This window comes from Chinchilla lanigera, unplaced genomic scaffold (assembly GCF_000276665.1).
Source record: "Chinchilla lanigera isolate Chin_1 unplaced genomic scaffold, ChiLan1.0 scaffold00050, whole genome shotgun sequence".
NCBI classification, from domain to species: domain Eukaryota; kingdom Metazoa; phylum Chordata; class Mammalia; order Rodentia; family Chinchillidae; genus Chinchilla; species Chinchilla lanigera.
Window position 1 is genome coordinate 16457707 of NW_004955451.1, and position 11020 is coordinate 16468726.

The 11020-nt window shown below is 64.7% G+C and overlaps 3 protein-coding genes across 4 annotated transcripts; 2 read left to right on the plus strand and 1 right to left on the minus strand.

Moving 5' to 3' along the window:
* Positions 1-2925, plus strand: Coasy (CoA synthase; the record flags this gene model as incomplete). The annotated part of the gene is given in 9 exon segments (XM_005394631.2): positions 1-428; positions 959-1173; positions 1325-1456; positions 1550-1739; positions 1821-1885; positions 2013-2097; positions 2173-2270; positions 2360-2506; positions 2602-2925. Coding segments are annotated over 9 exon segments (1423 nt in total), but the record flags the coding sequence as incomplete, so codon positions are not given.
* A 105-nt stretch (positions 2926-3030) lies between these two features.
* Positions 3031-6823, plus strand: Mlx (MLX, MAX dimerization protein). The gene is made up of 8 exons (XM_013519147.1): positions 3031-3328; positions 3586-3622; positions 3875-3964; positions 4206-4312; positions 4432-4531; positions 4617-4716; positions 4919-5120; positions 6063-6823. The coding sequence occupies exons 1-8, from the start codon at positions 3287-3289 to the stop codon at positions 6117-6119; spliced, it is 735 nt and encodes a 244-aa protein (XP_013374601.1). The 5' UTR covers positions 3031-3286; the 3' UTR covers positions 6120-6823.
* Positions 6527-10190, minus strand: Psmc3ip (PSMC3 interacting protein). Of its 2 annotated transcripts, none has more exons than XM_005394467.2 (8): positions 10067-10190; positions 9884-9984; positions 9706-9795; positions 8105-8216; positions 7419-7564; positions 7277-7330; positions 7131-7190; positions 6527-7057 (listed from the first exon to the last, which is right to left on the minus strand). In XM_005394467.2, exons 1-8 carry the CDS (start codon positions 10098-10100, stop codon positions 7001-7003), a joined length of 654 nt encoding a protein of 217 aa, XP_005394524.1. In that variant the 5' UTR covers positions 10101-10190; the 3' UTR covers positions 6527-7000. The 2 variants fall into 2 exon arrangements, with proteins under 2 accessions (XP_005394524.1, XP_013374602.1); XM_013519148.1 differs by having other exon boundaries at positions 10097-10148.
* Between the last annotated feature and the right edge of the window lie 830 nt (positions 10191-11020).

Consider the following 11020-nt stretch of genomic DNA (forward strand, 5'->3'; position numbering starts at 1 on the left):
GGCCAAGGGCGCCCCGCCGCCCGCGCCCGCCGCCTCGGCGCAGAACCTGGCGCACCCGCCGGAGGTGGTGCTCACCGACTTCCAGACCCGCGACGGCGACCAGTACAACCCGGTGAAGCAGCAGCTGGAGCGCTACGCCACCAGCCGCTACAGCTGTTGCCCGCAGCTGTCGTCCGTCCTGCTGTGCCCCGACCGCGGGACCGGAGAGCTGCCCGTGGAGCCCCTGGGCGTCCCCCCGCCCTGCACCATCAGGCCCGCGTCCCCCGCGCCCCGGTCCCCGAAGCAGCCCGTGCGGGGCTACCGCCGCGGGGCCGTGGGCGGCACCTTCGACCGACTGCACAGCGCGCACAAGGTGCTGCTCAGCGTCGCCTGCGTGCTGGCCCAGGAGCAGCTTGTGGTGGGAGTGGCGGACAAGGACCTGCTGAAGAGTGAGTGACAGGGGCCGCCCCATGTTCTCGCGGGGTGGAGGACGGCCGCCCGCCGCCCCCGTTGCCAGCTGTCCCCGTGTTTGACCCTTGGCTGGCGCCAGGCAGAGCCGCCCCGCGCGCCCCGGGAGTCTGGACTTGGACCTCACGCGGGTCACCGGCTCTTGAGAGGCTGGGTCCACGAACGTGAGAGTCAAAGGAGCAGTGCCTCAGTGGGGGGACTCGACGCTGCGGCACACACTGGCCCTGGCAGGTCTCTGGTGTGACTGCATGGTGGCTTGTGCTCGGAACACGGTGCTTGTCCATTTCCTCTGTCGCCACCCAAACCTTCCTGTCATTTCTCTTTTGCCTTTGGCCGGGGTCCCCAAGCAGCCTGTGCGTGGCTACCTCTGTGGGTGGCTCCTCTGACCACCTGCACTGGCCCAGCAGGCGCTGCTCAGTGTCGTGTGTCATTCTCTCTGCGGGGACACCTGTGCACAGGATACTGAGTCCCCGTAAAAAGACCTCACTGTGCTTCTGCGCTCCTCCGCCAGGCAAGGTGCTCCCTGAGCTGCTCCAACCGTATGCAGACCGTGTGGAACACCTGAGTGAGTTCCTGGTGGACGTCAAGCCCTCCTTGACTTTTGATATCGTCCCCCTGCTGGACCCCTATGGGCCTGCGGGCTCTGACCCCTTGCTGCAGTTCCTGGTGGTCAGCGAGGAGACCTACCGTGGGGGGATGGCCGTCAACCGCCTCCGCCTGGAGCATGTAACCCCTGTGGGAGATGGGCGGGGAGCGGGCGGCGAGGAGGCATCGCGGGCGCAGGGCGGGGGGAAGAGACCAGGAGGGCTGGAGCCCGGGGCAGGCTGGGGGTCTGGGTTTATCCTCCCCTCGTCCCACCCTTCCTCCTTTCCCGCAGGGCTTGGAGGAGCTGGCCTTGTACCAGATTGAGCTGCTGAAGGACCCAAGTCACCAGGAAAATGAAGAAGACAAAGTCAGCTCCTCAAGCTTGCGCCAGCGAATGCTGGGTACCCTGCTGCGGCCCCCGAATGTAAGCCTCCTACTCAGGCCTGGCGTGCTGGGAAGGAGCGAGCGAGGGCTTCGGCCCCCAGGGTGAGCCAAGGTCCCCATCTTCTACCCGCAGAAGAGGCCAGAGCTCCCGGCCGGCCTCTATGTGCTCGGGCTGACGGGCATCAGCGGCTCCGGGAAGAGCTCTATCGCCGGGAGGCTGAGAAGCCTGGGGGCGTTTGTCATCGACGGTGACCAGCTGGGCCATCGGGCCTATGCGCCGGGCGGCCCCGCCTACCAGCCAGTGGTGGAGGCCTTCGGAACAGGTTAGGACCGGGAAGCCTGCGGGTGGTCTGAGGCCAGAAGATAGCTGTGCCTTGGCTCAGTCCCCCTCCCGTGTCGGCCAGACATTCTCCATAAGGACGGCCTCATCAACAGGAAGGTCCTGGGCAGCCGGGTGTTCGGGAACAAGGTGAGTGCGCTGCGCTGCTCCGCTCCGCCGACCCCTCAGCCTCGCCCTCGCCCTCGCCCTCGCCTGCCTCCGGGGCTGGCCCTGGTGCTCAGGGAAGTAACCTCTGCCCGCTCCCTCCGTCCCTCAGAAGCAGCTGAAGGTCCTCACAGACATCATGTGGCCAGTGATGGCCACGCTGGCACGAGAGGAGATGGACCAGGCTGTAGCGCAGGGTGAGCGGCGGGTGGGGCCGCCTTCCCTGGGGCTGGGATGCGGGAGGCTGCTGGCCTGACCGGGTGCCCCTGCAGGGAAGACGGTGTGCGTCATCGACGCCGCCATGCTGCTGCAAGCCGGCTGGCAGGACATGGTGCACGAGGTGTGGACTGTGGTCATCCCCGAGACCGAGGTTCGTGCGCGCACGCTGCCCCTGGGAAGGACACGCTCAGATCCTGAGGTGGAGCCGGGGCCCTCTGACCCCCGCCTGTCTGTGCCCAGGCTGTGCGGCGCATCGTGGAGAGGGACGGGCTGAGTGAAGCTGCCGCCTACAGCCGGCTGCAGAGCCAGATGAGCGGGCAGCAGCTGGTGGACCAGAGCCACGTGGTGCTGAGCACCCTGTGGGCGCCACATGTCACCCAGCAGCAGGTCGGTCCCGAGGAGGGGCTGCGGCCGTGCGGGGCGGCGGGGCGGGCCGCGCCCTGACCCTGTGCTTCCTCCCTCCCACATCGGGCCGCCTGAAGGTGGAACGAGCCTGGGATCTCCTGCAGAAGCGCCTCCCCGAGACCCTTCGTGCCCGGGACTGACCGTGCGACTTCGGGGCCCGCGGTGGCCCCTGCGTGGACGGGAGCCCGTGCGGAGGAGGGCGCGCCCCGGGCTGGCTCTCAGGTCGCGCTGTGCGGGACACAGCGCCTGGGGTGCAGGGGCGGCGCCCTCCGCGCTGGGGGCCAGCGTGAGGCCGCGGGCGGGGCGCACGTCTGCGCTCCAGGGGCCCTGCGTGTGCGGCCCGCGGGGCGGGTCAGGGAGGCCCTGGGGCGCGGTACGCAATTAAAGGTAGATGTGCACTGGTGCCGCCTTCGGTGTCTGCTTCCGCCCGGCTCGGGACTCCCGGGGTGCCGCACCCCAGTCGGGGGCAGTGGTTGGGAGGCTGCCGGAAGTCGTCCCGGGCCTCCCTGCTTCCGCCGCAGTGTTTACGCGGGCCGTTTCTCGTCTGGGGATGGAGCCAGGGCCTTGCACCCGCCGCAGCCCTGACCTAGGGTAGGACCTCCCCTCCGAGCCGTCCGGCCCCGCCCCCCAAGGCGCGCATGCTCGTTGCTCGCCCCAGCCCGGGCTCGCGGATTGGCCGGCTCGGGTCAGGTGGGCGCCTCGCCTCTTCCCGGCTGTGGGTCCCGCGCGCCCTGACTTCCGGTCCGGTGGGGTCGGTCCGCGATGACGGAGCCGGGCGCGTCTCCGGAGGACCCTTGGGTCAAGGCAAGCCCCCGGGGGCGCGCACTTCCGCCAGGGGAGGGCGGGGCGGGCTCGTGCTCGCGGGGTTCCTACGACGAGCGGCTCCCTCCCAGTCCCCCGCGTTCCCCTTGCCGTCCGGGTCGTGGGGCTGCAGAGAAGTCCGCTGCCCACCCCGCGCGCGCCCAGGTGTGGGCGGGAACGGGGCGGGGCTCACGACCCGCGGGCCGGGCTCCGGGCGCCGGGGGTGCGCGGCCTGACGGCGCCCCCTCGCCCGTGCGCAGGTGGAGTGCGCCTACAGCGACACCAGCCTGGACCCCGGTGAGTGCCCGCCGCGCGACAGGGCGGCGCCGGGTCCCCCCGATCGCCCAGAACGGAAGCACCTGGTCCCTCCCTCCACGCGGGTGCCCCTTCGTGCGCGACAGGGCTTGACTGCAGGCCAGGAAGCAGAGTGGACGCTGGGGACAAGGGCACTGGAGCGCACTGTGGAGGAAGTGGGGGGAAGCTGTCGCCCGGAGTGCCAGGGTGCGCAGGATCCCCGCCGTCCCCTTAGCGATCGCGCCTCTCTTCCAGGGCTTTTTGTAGAAAGCGCCCGCAAGGGGAGCGTGGTGTCCAGGGCTAATAGCATCGGTTCCACCAGCGCCTCTTCTGTCCCCAACACAGGTAGGCTTGCCCAGCTGCAGGCTTGAACGAGGGGCTCGCGCTTTAATGTCCTTCCCAGCAAGGAACTTCTTGTCCACTTGCGGTGTCAGAGCCCGAGGCCAGACACAGCTCCACCTCCCTCGGGTGTCAGGTTCTACCCCTTTCCTCCTGTGCCGGGCTCCTCTGCGCAGGGACAGGGGAGCTCTGGAGCGAGCCCTTCTGGGCCCCACTGTGACCTCCCCCACGCCCACTCTGCGAATAGATGACGAAGACAGCGATTACCAGCAGGAGTCCTACAAGGAGTCCTACAAGGATCGACGTCGTCGAGCACACACCCAGGCCGAGCAGAAGCGCAGAGATGCCATCAAGGTGACAGGGAGGCCCTGGCCCGGTTGGAGTCCCTTTGCCCTGGGGGACGGCTGTTCTCTGTCCCTGGGTGCACGCAGCTCCTTCCTTGGTCCCCCACCTGAGGGCCCCTCTGTCTGCAGAGAGGATACGATGACCTTCAGACTATCGTCCCCACCTGTCAGCAGCAGGACTTCTCCATCGGCTCCCAGAAGCTCAGCAAGGCCATCGTCCTGCAGAAGAGTATGGCAGGGGGGCAGGGCCAGGCCCTGGAGGGGGGGCAGCTCTGCCACTGGCTTCTTGGTTGACACCTCTGTGCCCGCCCCAGCCATCGACTACATCCAGTTTCTGCACAAGGAGAAGAAGAAGCAGGAGGAGGAGGTGTCCACGCTCCGTAAGGATGTCACAGCCCTGAAGATCATGAAAGTGTAAGAGGGTGACCCAGGGGACAGCCACTGCGGCGCACAGCTTCCCCGTTCAAAGATCAGATCAGATAAGGCCCAGGTGACACTCAGGCTCCACAGCAGTGCTCAGGAAGTGCCAGCAAGCTGTCGCCTGTGTCCTCCGGCTCTGGGGGCAGCATGGGGAGCCCTGGCATGCCCTGGCGACTGAGCCTCACCTTGCTTTCAGGAATTATGAGCAGATCGTCAAGGCGCACCGTGACAACCCGCACGAGGGCAAGGACCAGGTCTCCGACCAGGTCAAGTTCAACGTGTTCCAGGGCATCATGGACTCCCTGTTCCAGTCCTTCAACGCCTCCATCTCGGTGGCCAGCTTCCAGGAGCTGTCGGCCTGCGTCTTCAGCTGGATCGAGGAGCACTGCAAGCCCCAGGTGCGGCCAGCCCGTGGGGGGCACCGGTCTGCTCCTGCTTGGTGGCTGCCTGGTGTGGAAGCACTGGGTGCCAGCAGCTTGGAGTGTGCGGCTCGTGGGGTCGCCCAGCTGCTAGAGTAGCTGTCCCCGGAGCTTTGCACCAGCTGCTGCTGCTGCTGCTTTGGTGTTTGGTCTTCTGCTTTTGAGACCTAGCTGCCTTTTCTCAGGCTTGAACTTGAAATTCCTGTTTCTTGGGTCTTGGTTTGCTTTTGTAGTACTAGGGGTAGAACCCAAGCCTGCTGCACCGATCTGCAGCCTCAGTCCTTTTCAGATGTGACTTCACTAAACTGTCTAAGCTGGGCTTGAATTTATGACCTTCCTGTCTCAGCCTCCCAGGAGTGCTAGGATTATAGGTGTGCACTACCGTGCCCAACTTTTCAACATTTTTGTTTATTTTTTTTTGAGGTCGCCTGGCTGTGTTCAGATTGACCTGACTCACAGCGATCCTCCTGCTTTAGCCTCCCCAGTGCAGGGATCACAGGTGCATACCACCACACACACCCAGCCACTTTTTTTTGCAGGGGTGGTTCTTCCGGTACCAGGAGTTGAACTCAGACCTTGTACTGTCAAGCAGGCGCTGTGCTGCTGAGCTAAACCCCTAGCCCCCCAGCCGCTTTTTTTTTCAGTACCAGGAATCAAACTCATGACCTTGTGCTTGCCAAACAGGCGCTGGGCCACTGAGCTATATCCCTGGCCCCCTGGCCACTTTTAAGTTAAACATAGTGTCACTGAGAATTTGAAGGTGAGCAACTATAGCCACTGCCTCAATTCTACTACTAGTGCTTTATTGTGTTTGCTTTATTTTCACCTAAGCTGTTGGCCCCTCCTAGGGCCGCCCAGGGCAGGGCCGTGCCTAGCCAGCTGCCTGGCCTCCTGCCTGAGCACGTCTCCCTCTGTCTCCAGACGCTGCGCGACATCGTGCTGGGCGTCCTGCACCAGCTGAAGAACCAGCTGTACTGATGGTGTGGGCGCTGCAGAGCTTCGCTGCCTTCTGCCCACAGCCTCGCCAGCCAGAAGGGCTCCCTGGCGCTTGGTGGCCCGCGGCCTGGCAACCTGCACGGGGCGTGTGTTTCATGAACACTTCTGATTAATTTATTTTTCAACCATGCAGCCAGGCCCCTGTGCCCTCCCCGTAGGGAGCCCTGGCTCACCAAGCCTCAGGTTCCAGCCAGGACCCGGCCTGCTTTGGTGCTGGTGGGCTGGGGCTGGGGCTGGGTGTGGGCACTTGGGAGTGGCTGGGGGAGCTCACCAGGAAGGGAGCCGGCCGGGCCGGGGCCCCGCTGTGGAGTGGGTACAGGCGCAGCCTCCCTGCCTGGTCTGCCCTCTCTACCCCCACCCTGCTGCCCCAAGACAGGTGGACACAGCGCTGCATATTGGAAATCTTATATTTTTAAACACCAACAACACAATTTTGCTAGTTACAACTTTGGAAAATTAACCGGCCTCCAGACTACCCCTCAGCCTTCCCTTCTCTTCCAGTGTGCTAGGGACTCCACACCTCCAGGGCCACCTGTCTGCCCTGGGCGCGGGGCGGAAGCCCTGGGTGGGTGCTGGGGACACCAACCTCACCGCCGAGGGCCCCAGCGCCCCCTGAAATCTGACTGCCTGCAAGAAAGTCAGTATTTTTGTATGAAAGTGAAATAAACATCACATGCGTTCCTTTAGCCTTGCTCCAAGCCTGCCAGTGACGCTCTCACAAACCATCACAGTGGGACTTAAGTCGGCCCTGCGGTCCCCATCCCGCCCAGCCCGCCCGCCCCCGCCCCGTGCCACTCAGCTCCAAGCCGGAGCAGCGGACAACTGGGAAGAGCTGGGGCAGCCACTGGTTCCCAGGGAGGCCCTCAGGGGTCCGGGGGCGCCACGTTATGATCCTCGTCTGTCTCGATGCCGACTTCCTCCTGTGGGCAGGTGGCAGTGAAGGTGCGGTGCCCATTGGGCACCCAGGGGATTGTGGGAGAGGGGGCCACTTACGAAGAACTGTTTCTTGCTCTTGGGGTAGCCTTCGAGGATCGCCTCGCACAGCTCAGTCGCCTGGCAGGGAACAGAGCCACACTTCACCTGGCTGAGCGGGGACCCCGCTCCCCAACACACACACGCCCCTGCGTCCCCGCGCTCACCATCCTCTTGCGCGTCCGCCACTCCCTGCAGAACCGCTGCCGCTCTCTGTGCACCTGCAGGGGCAGCGTGGCTCTGCTTGGAGGTCCCAGCCCCAGCCCCGGCCCCGGCCCGGCCCCGGCCCCGGCCCCGGCCCCAGCCCACCTGCTCCTTCTCCTCAGGGGTCACACGCTTGGGGGCGCCCTTGATGCCCCGCAGCCTCTCCGCGAAGCCAGCGCACTCAGCCTTCAGCTGCTCAATCTCACGCTGCATCTCTGGGGTGGTCAGGGCACTCGTGAGCTCCTTCAGCTCTGAAACAGCAGCCGGGTCACCCTGGGTCACCCCGGGTCACCTCGGCCCGCAGAGGGAAGGAGAGCACGTTCTGCTCGGGTCTGGGCAAGGAGGATGAAGTCAATTTTTTTCCAAGCCTCCATTTATGAGTGGTGGTAAGGCCCAGGGGACCTGGCATCCCTTGGGGACAGTGCCACGACCGCAGCCGGGAGGACGTGTGCAGCTGGCCTGCTGCTACACATTTCTTCTTTCTGGTACCACTTGGGAATGAACCAGAGCCTTCACACGCAGCCCCAGCTCATTTTTATTTTTTTGTCTTGGAACAGGGTCTCACTAAGTTGCCCAGGCGGGGCTCCTACTTGCACTTGTGATCCTCCTGCCTCAGCCTCCCAAAATGTAGGGACAACAGGCCCACACCACCACACCACGCAGTTCTTTGATAAAGTCTCAGGCAGCCCCCAAGAGGCTGCTGCAGTGACACCAGCAGGTGGGAAGCCAGTGCCTGAGCAACTCTTGACCCCAAGGAACCTGGCCCATGGGCGCCTCAGATACCATCCTACCAGCCTCCATGTGGCGGCAGCTCTGCTGCAGGCCCTGCACCTTCGCTGTGAGGGCCACGATCTTGGTGTCCAGGCTCTGGAGATCAGCATCACTCACAGTGTCAAACTGGTCCTGTCGGGGACAGGAAAAGCTGAGGGGGTGACGAGTGGCACAGGGCTGGGCACAGCTGGGAGGCAGGGATACCAACCAAAGGGCATCTCTGAGAGGCTGTTCTCTGCTTCCAAAGGGAAGGGAAAAGAGCCAGGTACAGCGGCACACGTCTGTCATCCCAGCTGTTTTGGAGGCTGAGGCAGGAGGACTAAAGCGTGAGCCCACCCTGGGCAACTTTTGAGACCATCTCAAAACAAAACCAAAGGCCGGGGCATGGCTCTGTAGCAGAGCGCTTGCCTGGCATGCACAGGCCCTGAGCTCCAGCCCCAGCTCCACACTTGCGCACACGCCCACAGGCACACAAGCAGGAACCCGGCGCCTGCCCTCTGAGCTTGCAGGTTGGCAGGATGCTGAGCGGGATGGCAACAGCCCACCACTTGCTGATAGCAACACCCAGCTTCCCTGTAGGAGCACAGCAACTCTCAGCCGGGGCGGGGAAGCCCAGACCTCAGGTTTGAGCAGCAGGAAGAGTGACAGGCGGCGGTGACAGGCTCAGCGTGGGTGGGGGTCTCCCAGGCAGGACCCTCGGGGTGGTGAGCACCTGGCAGCGGGCATCATGGTGGGCGAAGGGACAGAGTGTGGCATGGGTGTCCAGGCTGTACTTGAGCACTCGGGGGTTCAGAGCAGGGCCCAAGAGCCCAGCCTGTAGGGTAGGTGATTTCCCAGCCTTCTGTGTGGTCTGCAGAGGCTTTGGGGCGGTGCTGCGGGTGAGTCTTCCTGCCAGGCCCACATGGCCTCTGGGGCCAGCAATGTGGAGAGGCCCCTGACAGTGTGCTAGCCCCGTGGGAGCAGCGTAACAAAGCCTGTCGCAGGAAGGGGGCCTCCGAGGGGCTCTGGGTGTGAACAGTGTGGGGGGCCGAGTAAGCGAAGATGAGAAATGCAGTTTGCCCTTGAAAGCACTAGATTACTGAGGGACACAAGTAGAGTAAAGGACGAGCTGGGCGTGGTGGCGCACTCCTGTAATCCCAACACTCGGGAGGCTGAGGCAAGAGGATCACTGCGAGTTCCAGGCCTGCATTATGGGGCTACATAATGAGTTCACGGCCAGCATGAACTACACAGCAAGACCCTGCCTGAAAAGAAAGAAAAACAGATCGGGAATAAAGCGCAGTGGCACAGCGCCTGCCTGGCAAGCACAAGGTCCTAAGAGTTGGAGTCCCAGTACTAAAAACAAAAGAACACACAAAAAAAGAAAGAGAAACAAGCTCAGCAAGACTGAGTAGACACACGAGGTCAGTCCTAAGCGACCCCCGCTAGGGAGAGGAGCGGCGGGGCCAGCGCGGGGGCTGAGGCTCCGGCGTCGGGCTGGCGCAGGCGCCCTCTGGCGGAAGCGGGGCTGGCCCGGCTGGTGGGAAACCGGAGGACGCAGCTCAGGACGCGCTCCTTCCCGGGCGCCCCAGCTCTGCCCACGGTCGGGGCTCCGCACGCGCGGCGGTCGCGCGGTCCTCACCTGGTCGGCGAAATAGACCTTCTGCTTGCCGTAGGTCTTCTCTCGGATCTTGCCCTGCTGGGCCAGCTGCTCCAGCGCCTTCACCACCGCCTGCCAGGGGAGGGCGAGGCGGTCAGAGGCTGCACCCGCGACGGCTCGCGAGGGCTGGGGCCGCGGGGCGCGCAGGCCCGGTGCTCACCGCCTTGCCCAGCCCGTGTTCCCTCTGCAGGTTCCCGAACACGTCCTGGGCGCTGTAGGGCCTGTTCTGTTCCTGCAGGTACCGCAGGAGGATTCCGGGGGCTGCGGAGAGACGGGGTCGCTCGGCTGGCCTCCCTCCGCACCCCCGGGTCCCCGCCTCCCCCGCGGCCCCTCCCCCCGTTACCCCCCGCCGCAGCTTCCGCTCGGCCTTTACTCATGGCCGTTTCCCGCCGCCAAACTGAAAACCGGACGTCGTGGTTGCCCGGGACGACGGCTCCTTCCGGCAGTGGAGGGAGGGCCCCAAGCGGGGATTGGCTGGAGGGTAAGGCTTCCGGTAACTGGTTAGAGGGCAGGCCTTCCCGATGATTGGCTGGCGGGGACGTCGACCCTGAAGCTCTGCGGCCCCTGCCGGACGCCGTAGTTCCGTGCAGCCCCCTTTGCGCCTCCGGCGGGAGGAGCCCTGGGCGAAGGTTGCCGCGAGCAAAGCCTTGCAGCGTAGAGACCCAGCCAGCCTCGCCCAGCGGTCGTCACCCTCAGTGGAGCCTGGGGGCGGCTCCCGGCCGCCGGGCCACTTGCCTGCAAGGCTGCCTGGCCCCGCGGCCGTGCTCGCGTCGAGCCCGACCCGGGAGACGCGCAGGCTGCCACCTGCTGCCACCGAGCCGGGCGCGCAGGGGGCGCTCGGCACCGCAGTGGTTTCCGACCTGGCGAGGTGGGGCGGGGAGGGGCGCGTAGAGCCGCTGAGACTGGAAGGAGTGGAAGCCAGGTGCTTTCCACGCCTGACCACAGTGGCCAGGGCACAGACTGAAATAAGTATTTCTGAGTTTCTGAGGTCAGCTGAAAGCCGAAGAGCAGCTGTCCTTGCGGCCCAGAGAATCCAGTGTAAGGGCATGGTGCGCTCCCCCGGCAACGGAGATTTCACGTATATTAGCTGTGTAGCCCAGGCTGGCCTCGAACTCGCAGTCCCGCCTCAGCCTCCCGAGTAGTGGGATTACACTCGCGCGCCACCATCCCTGGAGAGCACGGTGCTTTCTAAAGTCTCTTCTAAAACCTCACGGGTCGCTGCGTGCTGAGGGGCCAATACTAAGAATAGAAACGGAAACTGCACCTGGCTGCCATCCAAGACGGACAGCCCCCTTCC